At 48.0% G+C, this 14,953-nt stretch overlaps 1 protein-coding gene across 3 annotated transcripts in view; it reads right to left on the bottom strand.

Moving 5' to 3' along the window:
- Window positions 1–14,953, bottom strand: part of zc3h7bb (zinc finger CCCH-type containing 7Bb) — a 107,561-nt gene that overhangs the window by 32,913 nt on the left and 59,695 nt on the right. For all 3 annotated transcript variants that reach the window (XM_078237598.1, XM_078237599.1, XM_078237597.1), the window contains exons 12-14: window positions 11,395–11,548; window positions 8,613–8,774; window positions 3,058–3,263 (exon numbers count right to left, since the gene is read on the bottom strand). In XM_078237598.1, coding sequence (XP_078093724.1) covers window positions 3,058–3,263; window positions 8,613–8,774; window positions 11,395–11,548 — 522 coding nt within the window. The remainder of the gene's footprint in view (window positions 1–3,057; window positions 3,264–8,612; window positions 8,775–11,394; window positions 11,549–14,953) is intronic.

Here is a 14,953-nt window from a genome sequence, read left to right as displayed (position 1 = left end):
CTGGGAGGATGCCAACAAAAAGTTATACCTGAGAAATGCTGGTCTTCACATTTAAAGTTTATTTATTATTGTCACAAGTAGGTTTCCATTAACACTGCAATGAAGTTACTGTGAAAATCCCCTAGTCGCCACAGTGCGGCGCCTGTTCGGGTAACACTGAGGGAGAATTTAGCACGGTCAATGCATCTAACCAGCACGTCTTTCGGACTGTGGGAGGAAACCGGAGCACCCGGAGGAAACCCACGGGGAGAACGTGCAGACTCCGCACAGACAGTAACCCAAGCCGGGAATTGGGTCCCTGGCGCTATGAAGCAGCAGTGCTAGCCACTGTGCCCCCATGCCACCCTAGGATAAGGTGGCACAGTGGTTAGCACTGCTGTCTCACAGTGCCAGGGACCTGGGTTCAATTCCTGCCTTGGGTGACTGTCTGAAAGCAAGGATCAGCAGCAGAATTTTCCGGTTCTGACTGGCAGTATTGCAGGCGGGATGGGAAGAATTTACTTTTAATGGCTCCCCAAATTTTCCTGTCCCGCTTCTGACGAAGCCTGCCAGTGTCAGGACAGGAAATCTCCGCCTAAAGATTGTGAAATTGTGGTTTTAATTTAGCTGCATAAATGAAATGGTGATGACTGCTGTCTGGTCTGGCGTGGCGCTGCCATTAATACACATCCAGATATGTTACAACATAAGAACTAGGAGCAGGAGTAGGCCATCTGGCCCCTTGAGCCTGCTCCGCCATTCAATAAGATCATGGCTGATCTTTTCGTAGACTCAGCTCCACTTACCCGCCCGCTCACCAAACTCCTTAATTCCTTTACTATTCAAAAATTTATCTATCCTTGCCTTAAAAACATTTAATGAGGGAGCCTCAACTGCTTCACTGGGCAGGGAGTTCCACAGACTCACAACCCTTTGGGTGAAGAGGTTCCTCCTCAACTCAGTCCTATATCTGCTTCCCCTTATTTTGAGGCTATGCCCCCTAGTTCTAGTTTCACCCGCCAGTGGAAACAACATCCCTGCTTCTATCTTATCTAGTCCCTTTATAATCTTATATGCTTCTATAAGATCTCCCCTCATTCTTCTGAATTCCAATGAGTATAGTCCCAGTCTACTTAGTCTCTCCTCATAAGCCAACCCTCTCAACTCCTGAATCAACCTAGTGAATCTCCTCTGCACCCCCTCCAGTGCCAGTATAGAAACATAGAAAAACTACAGCACAAACAGGCCCTTCGGCCCACAAGTTGTGCTGAACACATCCCTACCTTCTAGACCTACCTATAACCCTCCATCCTATTAAGCTCCATGTACTCATCCAGGAGTCTCTTAAAAGACCCTATTGAGTTTGCCTCCACCACCACTGACGGCAGCCGATTCCACTCGCCCACCACCCTCTGTGTGAAAAACATACCCCTAACATCTCCCCTGTACCTACCCCCCAGCACCTTAAACCTGTGTCCTCTCGTAGCAGACATTTCCACCCTGGGAAAAAGCCTCTGAGAGTCCACCCAATCTATGCCTCTCAACATCTTATACACCTCTAATAGGTCTCCTCTCATCCTTCGTCTCTCCAAGGAGAAAAGACCAAACTCCCTCAGCCTATCCTCATAAGGCATGCCACTCAATCCAGGCAACATCCTTGTAAATCTCCTCTGCACCCTTTCAATCTTTTCCACATCCTTCCTATAGTGAGGCGACCAGAACTGAGCACAGTACTCCAAGTGGGGTCTGCTGAGGGTCTTATATAGCTGCATCATTATCCCCGGACTCCTAAACTCAATCCCTCGATTGATAAAGGCTAGCACACCATACGCCTTCTTAACCACCTCCTCCACCTGCGGGGCCGATTTCAGAGTCCTATGGACCCGGACCCCAAGGTCCTTCTGATCCTCTGCAGTACTAAGAGTCTTTCCCTTTATATTGTACTCCTTCATCCCATTCGACCTACCAAAATGGACCACGACACATTTATCTGGGTTGAAGTCCATCTGCCACTTGTCCGCCCAGTCTTGCATCCTATCTATGTCCCTCTGTAACTTCTGACATCCCTCCAGACTATCCACAACCCCACCAACCTTCGTGTCATCGGCAAACTTACCAACCCATCCCTCCACTTCCTCATCCAGGTCATTTATGAAAATGACAAACAGCAAGGGTCCCAGAACAGATCCCTGGGGCACACCACTGGTGACCGACCTCCATTTAGAAAAAGACCCATCTATACCCACTCTCTGCCTCCTTTGGGCAAGCCAGTTCTGGATCCACCGGGCAGCAGCCCCTTGGATCCCATGCCCTCTCACTTTTTCTAGAAGCCTTGCATGGGGGACCTTATTGAACGCCTTGCTAAAATCCATATAAACCACATCTACCGCTTTTAGTCACATTTTCGAAGAACTCCACCAGGCTCGTAAGGCACATATCCTTTCTCAAGTAAGGAGACCAAAACTGTACACAGTAGTCCAGGTGTGGCCTCCCAGCACCTTAAACTGCCTGTTTTTAAACTCCATCCCTCTAGCAATGAAGGACAAAATTCCATTTGCCTTCTTAATTACCTGCTGCACCTGCAAACCAACTCCTTCAGATTCCTGCACAAGGACACCCAGGTCCCTCTGCACAGCGGCATGTTGCAATTTTTTATCATTTAAATAATAGTCCATTTTGCTGTTATTTCTACCAAAATGGATGACCTCACATTTACCAACATTGTACTTCATCTGCCAGACCCTCGTCCACTCACTTAGACTATCTATATCCCTTTGCAGGCTTTGAGTGTCCTCTGCACACTTTGCTCTGCCACTCATCCTAGTGTCATCTGCGAATTTTGACACACTACACTTGATTCCCAACTCCAAATTATCTATGTAAGTCGTAAACAATTGCGGTTCCAACACTGATCCCTGAGGCACACTATTAGCCAACCAGAAAAAGACACATTTACCCCAACTCTTTGCTTTCTGTGAGTTAACCAATCCTCTATCCATGCTAATACATTACCCGTAACGCCGTGCACCTTTATCTTATGCAGCAGCCTTTGGTGCGGCACCTTGTCGGATATCTCACCTCACAAAGAAACATGAAGCGGCCAAGATGTTCTTTCAGTAGTTTCGCTACTGTGAGGCTGCGTCTCGTGTCACCCCCTAGTGGATCGAAGAGGAGCTCGCGGTTTATGGCTCCTTTACGTTCCAATGTCCAAACATCTATCTCCTCCTGGCAGTAAGCAAACGTACACTGATCCCCATACTTGCAATCTTCCTTACTAGCAATATCTGTGAACAAACAAGTTGGAGAACATCAGTATTATGATAAAACTGTGGTGCACATTGTTCTTTTTCCCTTGCAGTCCCTCAATTTTCTCATTTCGTTTGGCAGAAGGCTCTAATTCTACTGGAAACATAAATGAACCTATCTCCAGTACGTTGTCAAGTGTCCATTGTTAGGGTCCATTGTGCAGCACGGTGGCACAGTGGTTAGCACTGCTGCCTCACAGCGCCAGGGATCCAGGTTCAATTCCAGCCTTGGATCACTGACAATGTGGAGTCTACACATTATCCCGGTGTCTGCATGGGTTTCCTCTGGATGCTCCAGTCTCCTCCCACACTCCAATGATGGACAGGTTAGGTGGATTGGCCATGGGAAATGTATGGGGTACAGGAATAGGGCGGGGTAGAGGGCCTGGGTAAGATTCTCTGTAAGAAGTTTAACAACACCAGGTTAAAGTCCAACAGGTTTCCTGTTGGACTTTAACCTGGTGTTGTTAAACTTCTTACTGTGTTTACCCCAGTCAAACACCGGCATCTCCACATTAAGATTCTCTGTCACAGAGTCAGGAAGAATCGATGGCCCAAATGGACTCTTCTGCAATGTAGGGATTCTATGATTCTATTTTGGCATTAATGTGAGGAGGTTTTGTTCCAGGCATGATTCTACTGGCAAATTAGGGAGCTTCTAGCAAAACAAACTTTATTTAAGAACACAGTTTAACTCTAACAAATGAATTAGCTTAACCTTTAATGAGTGAACAATACTTAGACATAAGATACAATTCTTACCCGATCACTATTAGTTCCAATCAAGCAATATTTCTCTTATAGACTTGAACTCCTCTTTATAATTAGTTAGCAAAACACAGACATACATGTTTGTGACTTAGGTTAACAGTCTTGGAGCTTTCAGAAAGCATCTGGAGACAGAGAGACACTTCTTTCTTCCCCCAGCTCCAGGCAACAACTGCTCTTTTAAAAAAAAATGAAACTGAAGCTGTTTTTGCCCCCTGCAAGCTTAGCTCCTCCCATTAACCACATGACTGCCCCTGTCAATCAACCTAATCAAAACTCACATGACTTTGCATACCTAGTCTAAACTCTCAGGCGAACACAAGTAAATAAAAGTTCATTAGGTCTTTTGCAAAATAAACACTTACATGAGTAAGTATCTGGCTTTCCAGACAAGCTGACTATGGTAGCAAAACGCTGCCTCTTAAAGCAGTCCCCCTCCCCTTAAACAGAAAATGTATCAAAGTAGCACAGTATTATCACACTCTCTCTCACACGTGAGTATAGACTGTAGGCACTGGCAGGATATCTCCTCATAGAAAGCAGAACAATTTAGCTTCACCCCCTTTCTGCCAATCTTTAGCACAACTTTTGTGGAAATATTTACTCCTGCCTGGGCTAGTGCTCCCCAAATATCACCCGTAAAAATAAAAAATTTGCATTTATATGGCGCCTTTCATGTCTCTACGACATCCTGAAGCACTTTACAGCTAATTAAATATTTTTGAAGTGCTGTTACTGTGATGATCATAACACAGGAACTGCAGCGGCCAAACTGCGCACAGTCTGAACAAGCAACAAGTAAAAGATCGACTGATCTTTTCTGGGTGAGGGATCCTGGCCAGGCACTGGGGGAACCCTGTACTCTTTTTCAAAATTCATAGAATCCCTACAGTGCAGAAGGAGGCCACTCGGCCCATCAAGTCTGTACCGAACGCAATCCCATCCAGGCCCTATTCCCGTAACCCTACGTATTTACCCTGTTAATCCCCTGATGCTAAGGGGCAATTTAGCATGGCCAATCAACCTAACCCCCACATCTTAGAAGTGTGGGAGGAAACCGGAGCACCCGGAGGAAACCCACGCAGACACGGGGAGAATGTGTAGACTCCACACAGACAGTGACCCCAAGGCTGGAATTGAACCCGGGTCCCTGGTGCTGTGAGGCAGCAGTGCTAACCACTGTGCCACCCGTGTTTTTTTGTGTTCACTCGAGCAAGCAAATGAGGCCTCTTAGCCGAAAGACTGCACCTCCAACAGTCCAGTACAGCACTGGGGGACTTCTCAAAAAATTGTTTCATGGGATTTTAAAAAATGTTTCTTTTTGTTCATGGGATGTGGGTGTCGCTGGCTGGGCCAGCATTTATTGCTCATCCCGGAGGGCATTTAAGAGTCAACCACATTGCTGCGGGACTGGAGTCACATGTAGGCCAGACTGGGTAAGGACAGCAGATTTCCTTCCCTAACGGACGTTCGTCAACCAGATAGGTTTTTCTGACAATCGACAGTAGTTTCATGGTCCAGATTTTTATTGAATCCAATTTCACCATCCACCATGGTGGGATTCGAGCTTGGGACCCCAGAGATAACCCTGTGTCTTTGGGTGTGGACATAGCAGCTATTTCCAAGGGCACTTAGGAGACAAACACATTGCTATGGATCCGGAGTCACATGTAGGCCAGATCAGGTAAGGACGGCAGATTTCCTTCCCTAAAGGGACATAAGTGACCCAGATGGGTTTTTACAACGATCAGCGATACTTTCATAGAATCCTAGAAGGAGGCCATTCGGCCCATCGAGTCTGTACCGACCACAATCCCACCCAGGCCCTATTTCCATGACTCCGCACATTTACCCTGCTAATCCCCCTGACACTAGGGTCAATTTAGCATGGCCAATCAACCTAACCCACACATCTTTGGAGTGTGGGAGGAAACCGGAGCACCCGGAGGAAACCCACGCAGACACGGGGAGAATGTGCAAACTCTGCATAGACAGTGGTAGCACAGTGCACGGTAGCACAGTGGTTAGCACTGCTGCTTTACAGCTCCAGGGACCTGGGTTCGATTCCCAGCTTGGGTCACTGTCTGTGTGGAGTTTGCACATTCTCCTCGTGTCTGCGTGGGTTTCGTCCGGGTGCTCCGGTTTCCTCCTACAGTCCAAAGATGTGCGGGTTGGGTTGATTAGCCATGGGAAAAAAATTGCCCCTTAGTGTCCTGAGATGCGTAGGTTAGAGGGATTAGCAGGTAAATGTGTAGGGATATGGGGGTAGGGCCTGGGTGGGATTGTGGTTGGTGCAGACTCGATGGGCCAGATGGCCTCTTTCTGCACTGTAGGGTTCCTATGATTCTAGGGTTCCTATGACAGTGTCCCAAGCCGGGAATCGAACCCGGGTCCCTGGCGCTGTGAGGCAGCAGTGCTAACCACTGTGCCACCAGGGACCCGGGTGGTCATCGTTACTGAGACTAGCTTTCAATTCCAGATTCAGTAATTAAGTGAATTTAAATTCCACCAGCTGCCGTGGGTGGGATATGAACCTGTGTCCCCAGAGCATTAGTCTGGGCCCCTGGATTACTAGTCCAGTGACACCGTCTCCTCACACCTTAGATTTTGTGGGACTTGAGTTTCTGACTCAGAGGTGAGAATTCCACGCACGGAGCCCCAGCTGAAACTTTGCCCGAACAGCCAATTTCAGAGACTCAGCCAAGTCCCATTCCGAGTTTCTCTGTACAGTGAGAGATTTTCAATTTTTCCCAAAACTGGGCCGGAATTTTCCCACCACTGCAATTGTAGCAGGCTTGTTGCAGACAATATGAAAGTCCACTGACAGTCGGGTGGCACGGTAGCACAGTGGTTAGCACTGCTGCTTCACAGCTCCAGGGACCTGGGTTCGATTCCCGGCTTGGGTCACTGTCTGTGTGGAGTTTGCACATTCTCCTCGTGTCTGCGTGGGTTTCCTCCGGGTGCTCCGGTTTCCTCCCACAGTCCAAAGATGTGCGGGTTAGGTTGATTGGCCATGCTAAAATTGCCCCTTAGTGTCCTGAGTTGTGTAGGTTAGAGGGATTAGTGGGTAAATATGTAGGGATATGGGGGTAGGGCCTGGGTGGGTTTGTGGTCGGTGCAGACTCGATGGGCCGAATGGCCTCTTTCTGTACTGTAGGGTTTCTATGTTTCTATGAATTTCCGGCTTTTAGACCAGCGCAATTCCTGGATTCCTGCTCTCAATACAACTGCTGTAGCACAAGGTTCCATGATGTGGAAGCCTTAAATCACAACAGGTTGGCACTGCTGCCTCACAGCTCCAGGGACCCGGGTTCAATTTCTGGCTTGGGTCACTGTCTGTGCGGAGTCTGCGTTGGTTTCCTCCCACACTCCAAAGATGTGCGGGTTAGATAAAGTAAAGTTTATTTATTACTCACAAGTAAGATTTACATTAACACTGCAATGAAGTTACTGTGAAATTCCCCTAGTCGCCACAGTCGAGCGCCTGTTCGGGTCAATGCACCCTAACCAGCATGTCTTTCAGAATGTGGGAGGAAACTGGAGCACCCGGAGGAAACCCACGCAGACACAGGGAGAACGTGCAAACTCCGCACAGGCAGTGACCCAAGCCGGGAATCGAACCTAGGGCCCCGGTGCTGTGAGACAGCAGTGCTAACCACTGTGCTACCGTGCTACCCTCTGGATTGGCCATGGGAAACTGTGGCGGTTTTTGGGGTCAGGCGCTGTGTGAGACACTCTGTCAGACAGTCGGTGTAGACTCGATGGGCCAAATGGCCTCTTTCTGCATTGTGGGGATTCTAACAGTGATTTACTGAACGAAAGATAGAACTATATACAGCAAGCTCAATGCAGGTACAGATCTAGTTCCACTGACACCTGGATTCACACTGAAGGTTTCCTCTACCAGGACATGCGCTCTAACACTCGATAGGTGACGGTTCATACATTTCCTTCTGATAGGTCCCAGGAGGGTCTCTTGAACCATGAACACCCGCCCCTGAAAGGGGACACGCTCCCACATGGACAATAGAGATTGGGGAGTTCCTGTAACAGACAACCAACCACGATCCCACCTAGGCCCTTTTCCCGTAACCCCACATATTTACCCTGCTTAATCCCCCTGACACTAGCGGCAATTTATTATGGCCAATCAACCTAATCCACACATCTTTGGACTGTGGGAGGAAACCGGAGCAACCGGAGGAAACTCACGCAGACACGGGGAGAATGTGCAGACTCCACATAGACAGTGACTCCAAGGCCGGGAATCGAACCCGGGTCCCTGGCGCTGTGAGGCAGCAGTGCTAACCACTGTGCCACCGTGCCGTCCCAAACAGTCGGAGGTCTTGGGGAACGTCTGTACATGCACATCCCACGGGGGAAACACTCAGCTTTGTGTTCACCTATACTATACTATTCGCCTCAACCACTCTGTGCAAGTTGCACATTGTCTGGCTAAAGAAATTTATGGAATTCCCGATTAGATTTATGGGTGACTACCGCCGAACCATGGCCCCATGCTCTACCACAAGTGGTGCCCAGTTGCCTGCACGTCCATACCTTTACAGATGTAGTAAGGTCCTCCGTAATTATTCTTAGTCGGCCGGGGTCTGATTTTTTTCCATCGCGTGTCCATTGAACCCTTCAATCTTCCAATCAATAGATCTTTTTTACATTTATGCTCCAGGTCAGGGTTATAATTGTAATCCAATGCCTTAACTCCTGAAACGACAAAACATAAAGGGGAGAAAAACTCAAGAGGCCAATAAGCTTGGCGGGTCAAAGCAGCGAAACTGGAATATGCAAGGGGTTGTAAGTGGATTGGCTCCTGGTTTCCCCCCCCACACCCCGCTTTCTGGTTAGGATAAAATCCCTGCAGTGCAGAAGGAGGCCATTTGGCCCATTGAGACTGCACCGACTCTCTGACTGAGCATCTTACCCAGTAAGGCCTTAACTCCGTAACCCCACATATTTACCCTGCCATTCCCCCAAACCTACACATCTTAGAATCCTACAGTGCAGAAGGAGTCCATTCGGTCCACCAAGTCTGCACCGACCACAATTCCACCCAAGCCCTATCCCCATAGCATTTACCCTGGCTAGTCCCCCTCACATCTAAGGGGCAATTTAGCATGACCAATCCACCTAAACCCGCACATCTTTGGACTGTAGGAGGAAACCAGAGCACCCGGAGGAAACCCACGCAGAAACGGGGAGAACGTGCAAACTCCACACAGACAGTGACCCAAGCCGGGAATCGAACCTGGTTCCCTGGCGCTGCGAGGCAGCAGTGCTAACTGCTTGGGACACAAAGGGACAAATTTAGGTTGATTGATTCATTCAATTTTAATCTCCTTGCTGCTATCCTTCTGCTGATTTCTCCTCTGCTCAGGAGATCGATTCCTGCAGCAATCGGCACTGAGGTCAATACAGCCTTACCTGGCTGCGATCAGTTGACTTAAATCAGGCCACCTCCTTCTAGTCACTCACCATTCCCAGGTGGGGGCTGGGACATTTCTCAGCGAACACTGCTCTCCAATGATCACAAGAGGATTCAGGGGGGGGTGATAGGAGGGGATGCCAACATTTCCTCCTTCCAGTCTGAGGAAGCTGTCTTGCCTCCATCTTCTGTAGTGGAGGAACCAGTATCGAATAGAAAGCTTCAGCAAAGCTCACACCTCATCACTTTGTGGCGCAGCAAGCTACATTCCCCTCCTCCTACTGTAACTTCTTCCCCCATAGGCCTACCTATCCACAGTCGCCACAGTGGTTAGCACTGCTGCCTCACAGCATTAGGGATAAGGGTTCAATTCTGGTCTCGGGTCACTGTCTGTGTGGAGTCTGCACATTCTCCTCGTGTCTGCATGGGTTTCCTCCGGGTGCTCCGGTTTCCTCCCACAGTCCAAAGATGTGCGGGTTAGGTTGATTGGCCAGGTTAAAAAAAATTGCCCCTTAGAGTCCTGAGATGCGAAGGTTAGAGGGATTAGCGGGTAGATATGTGGGGGTAGGGCCTGGGTGGGATTGTGGTCGGCGCAGACTCGATGGACCGAATGGCCTCCTTCTGCACTGTAAGGTTTCTATGATTTCTATGATTCTCCCCGTGTCTGCGTGAGTTTCCTCCGGGTGCTCCGGTTTCCTCCCAAACTCCAAAGATGTGCGGGTTAGGTTGATTGGCCATGCTAAATTGACCCTTAGTGTCAGGGGGATTAGCAGGGTAAATACATGGGGTTACAGGGATAGGGCGGGGGGGGGGGGGGTGCACTTTGGAAGGAGGAATGGAAGCATAGACTATTCTCTAAATGGGAAAATGCTTAGGAAATCAGAAACACAAAGGGACTTGGGAATCATTGTTCAAGGTTCTCTTAAGGTTAACGTGCAGGTTCAGTCGGCAGTTAGGAAGGCAAATGCAATGTTAGCATTCATGTCGAGAGGGTTAGAATACAAGAACAGGGATGTACTTCTGAGGCTGTATAAGGCTCTGGTCAGACCCCATCTGGAGTATGGTAAGCAGTTTTGGGCCCCGTATCTAAGGAAGGATGCTTTGGCCTTGGAAAGGATCCAGAGGAGGTTCACAAGTTGATCCCTGGAATGAAGAGCTTGTCGTATGAGGAACGGTTGAGGACTCTGGGTCTGTACTCGTTGGAGTTTAGAAGGATGAAGGGGGATCTTATTGAAACTTTCAGGATACTGCGAGGCCTGGATAGAGTGGACGTAGAGAGGATGTTTCCACTAGTAGGAAAAACTAGTACCAGAGGGCACAACCTCAGGCTAAAGGGACAATCCTTTAAAACTGAGATGAGGAGGAATTTCTTCAGCCAGAGAGTGGTGAATCAGTGGAACTCTTTGCTGCAGAAGGGTGTGGAGGCCAGGCCATTGAGTGTCTTTAAGACAGAGATAGGCTTTTGATTAATAAGGGGATCAGGGGTTATGGGGAAAAGGCAGGAGAATGAGGATGAGAAAAATATCAGCCATGATAGCAGACTCGATGGGCCGAGTGGCCTAATTCTGCTCCTATGTCTTATGGGTGGGATTGTGGTCGGTGCAGACTCGATGGGCTGAATGGCCTCCTCCTGCACTGTAGGGATTCTATGAAAAAGGTCACCTGCCCAGCATCAGGGGCACTGCTGTACAAGACACATTCAGATGGACCTCGTAAATCTCCCCATCGTGACGGAGGCTTCACTTCCAGTCCGTCGAGTGACGGACACTCAAATCTGTCACCTTCACCGAAATGGCCAATCCTTGCCAATCAGCCAATCCCCTGGTGGGTAGCTCACAGCCTTGGGGGTAGCTGCTGAGGAGTGGCAGCCACTTAGATTTCTCGCCGCAGTCGTTCCGTTACCTGTTTTAACGAAGCAGTTAGGACAAGCCTGGCGTAGGTCATGTGTGTCACCGAGTGGGTTCTTTGTCAATGTTGATGGCGCCAACTGCACTGCATACATTCCAAGATATGTCGCGGGATTGCTCAAGGAGGACAGGCTGTTGGATTGCTTACCCTGTCGTAAAAAGAGGAGAGGAGATGGTGGTTAAAGAATGAGCTGCATCGTCTTACTTGCCGGATAAGCATATTGAAAAATCCCCTCGTCAACTGTCAACCGTGCTATCCCCATGATGTCTCCACGATGGCTACATTTCATGCTGTCCTCACACAGCACCCATTACTAAACATGAGGTCTGACAGTGATGTAATCAGACTATTCAACTGTGGGAAGCATCACAGGTACTTCTAAACCTGATGTCCATGGAAGTGTCAATTCCACCAGGGGAAGTGCTGGATCGCGATTAGGGTGAAACCCCATGGCTTATTTTCATTGCAGTAGCACAGGCCAGGTACAGCACCGCCAACTATTACACTGCCTTTGTTACAAGACCCAATGATTTCTTTGTTTAATGCTCTAACAGTCTAACTACTGTTTTTGGGGTCGGACAGAGAGGGGACATGTCCTCTTTTCTTCTTGCTTTGCCTCTTTGGGTGGTGGTTGAGTGGGTGAAATTGTTACTGTAGCTGATTTCAGCTAGTCCAGTACAGATCAGAAATCTGTAAGTTGGCTAAATGATATGTGGGCGGCACAGTGGTTAGCGCTGCTGCCTCACAGCGCCAGGGACCCGAGTTCGATTCCTGGCTTGGGTCACTGTCTGTGTGGAGTTTGCACGCTCTCCACGTGTCTGTGTGGGTTTCCTCCGGGTGCCCCGGTTTCCTCCCACAGTCCAAAGATGTGCGGGTTAGGTGGATTGACCATGGTAAAATGCCCCATAGTGTCAGGGGGATTAGCCTGGGTAAATGCATGGGATTATGGGGATAGGGATTGTGGTTGGTGCAGACTTGATGGGCTGAGTGGCCTACTTCTGCACTATATGATTCTATGATTCATTCTATGAAAGTTAGTAACCAGTGGGAAACTTTTAAAGAAACACTTCAAAATGTTAGACAAAAATACATTTGATCAAACAACAAAAACTTGATGAGAAAATTCCATCCGTGGTTTACTGAGGAGGTTAAGGGTAGTATTAGATTAAAATAAGGTGCTTATAATGCTGCAAAGAATAGCAGGAAATCTGAGTGTTTTACAAAGGCCACCAAAATGTTTATACAAAAAGGAAAGACCAAACAGAATGTGAAGGGAAACTAGCCAGGAAGATAAACACAGGGCGGCACGGTAGCACAGTGGTTAGCACTGCTGCTTCACAGCTCCAGGGATCTGGGTTCGATTCCCGGCTCGGGTCACTGTCTGTGTGGAGTTTGCACGTTCTCCCCGTGTCTGCGTGGGTTTCCTCCGGTTTCCTCCCACAGTCCAAAGATGCGCGGGTTAGGTTGATTGGCCATGCTAAAATTGCCCTTAGTGTCCTGAGATGCGTAGGTTAGAGGGATTAGTGGGTAAATATGTAGGGATATGAAGGTAGGGCCTGGGTGGGATTATGGTCGGTGCAGACTCGATGGGCCGAATGGCTTCTTTCTGTACTGTAGGGTTTCTATGATTCTTCTATGATTCTATGAAATAAATACAGGTTGTAAGGGCTTTTACAAGTACATTAATCTGGTCGCCTCATTACAGGAAGGATGTGGAAAAGATTGAAAGGGTGCAGAGGAGATTTACAAGGATGTTGCCTGGATTGAGTGGCATGCCTTATGAGGATAGGCTGAGGGAGCTCGGTCATTTCTCCTTGGAGAGACGTAGGATGAGAGGAGACCTAATAGAGGTGTAAGATAATGAAGGGGCTGGATAGGGTAGAGGTGGAGAGATTCTTTCCACTTAGAAGGGAAACCAGAACTAGAGGGCACAGCCTCAAAATAAGGGGGGGCCGGTTCAGAACAGAGTTGAGGGGGAACTTCTTCTCTCAGAGGGTAGTGAATCTCTGGAATTCTCTGCCCATTGAAGTGGTGGAGGCTTCCTCGTTGAATATGTTTAAATCACGGGTAGATAGTTTTCTGATCGATAAGGGAATTAGGGGATATGGGGAGCAGGCGGGTAAGTGGAACTGATTCGCTTCAGATCAGCCATGATCTTGTTGAATGGCGGGGCAGGCTCGAAGGGCCAGATGGCCTACTCCTGCTCCTATTTCTTATGTTCTTATAAGATGTTGAGAGGCATAGATCGGGTGGACTCTCAGAGGCTTTTTCCCAGGGTGGAAATGGCTGCTATGAGAGGACACAGGTTTAAGGTGCTGGGGGGTAGGTACAGGGAAAATGTTAGGGGGAAGTTTTTCACACAGAGGGTGGTGGGCGAGTGGAATCGGCTGCCGTCAGTGGTGGTGGAGGCAAACTCAATAGGGTCTTTTAAGAGATTCCTGGATGGGACTTAATAGGATGGAGGGTTATAGGTAGGCCTAGAAGGTAGGAATATGTTCGGCACAACTTGTGGGGCCGAAGGGCCTGGTTTTGTGCTGTAGTTTTTCTATGTTTCTATAAAAAGGAAGAGAGTAGCTAAAGTAAAAGCTGGAAAAAGAGAAAATGCTGGAAAAAGTCAGTAGGTCTGACAGCATCTGAGGAGAGAGAACCGAGCCTACGTTTTGAGTCTGGATGACCCTCTGTCAGAGCCGTTTTGGTTCCAATTCCAACATCCGCAGTAATTTGCTTTTACCTAAAGTAAACGTTGGTCCCCCACAGACACAGAGGTGGCAGATATTACCATGGGGTATGAGGAAATGGCACAGACAAGTGAACAAATATTTTCTGACTGTGATCACAGTGGAAGACTCAAATTACATTCCAAAAGGTAGAGATAACCAGGTGGCTAAAAAAAGAAAGCGAGGAATTTAAGGTAATTAATATCAACGGAGAAGAAGTCCTGGAGAAACTTGAGTGACTGAAATCTGGCAAATCCACAGGACCTGATGACCTACATCCGGGATTCTAAAATAGACAGCTATTGAGATATGGTGGCCACAATGGTTATGACTTTGCAAAATTCCGTAGATTCTGGAGTGGTTCCAATAGATTGGAAGTTAGCAAATTGTAATATCGTTATTCAAGAAAGGAGGAAGTGAATATACAGGAACTGGAGACCAGTTAGTCTGACATCAGTCAGCAAGAAAGTATGGAATCTATTATTAAGCAAGTCTTAACTACGCACTGAGAAAAGCATGGTATGATTTGATTTGATTTATTATTGTCACATGTATTAGTACACAGTGAAAAGTATTGTTTCTTGCGTGCTATACAGACAAAGCATACTGTTCATAGAGAAAGGAAGAACAGAATGCAGAAAGTAGCGCTACAGTCATAGCTAGGGTGTAGAGAAAGATCAACTTAAAGCAAGGTAGGTCCATTCAGAACTCTGATGGCAGCAGGGAAGAAGCTGTTCTTGAGTCGGCTGGTACGTGACCTCAGACTTTCGTATATTTTTCCCCGCTGGAAGAAGGTGGAAGAGAGAATGTCCGGGGTGCGTGGGGGGGTCCTTAAT

The sequence above is a fragment of the Mustelus asterias genome, chromosome 21, assembly GCF_964213995.1.
Source record: "Mustelus asterias chromosome 21, sMusAst1.hap1.1, whole genome shotgun sequence".
NCBI lineage: Eukaryota > Metazoa > Chordata > Chondrichthyes > Carcharhiniformes > Triakidae > Mustelus > Mustelus asterias.
Note: the sequence above shows the minus strand (reverse complement) of the source record. Positions and strands in the feature narration are given on the sequence as shown.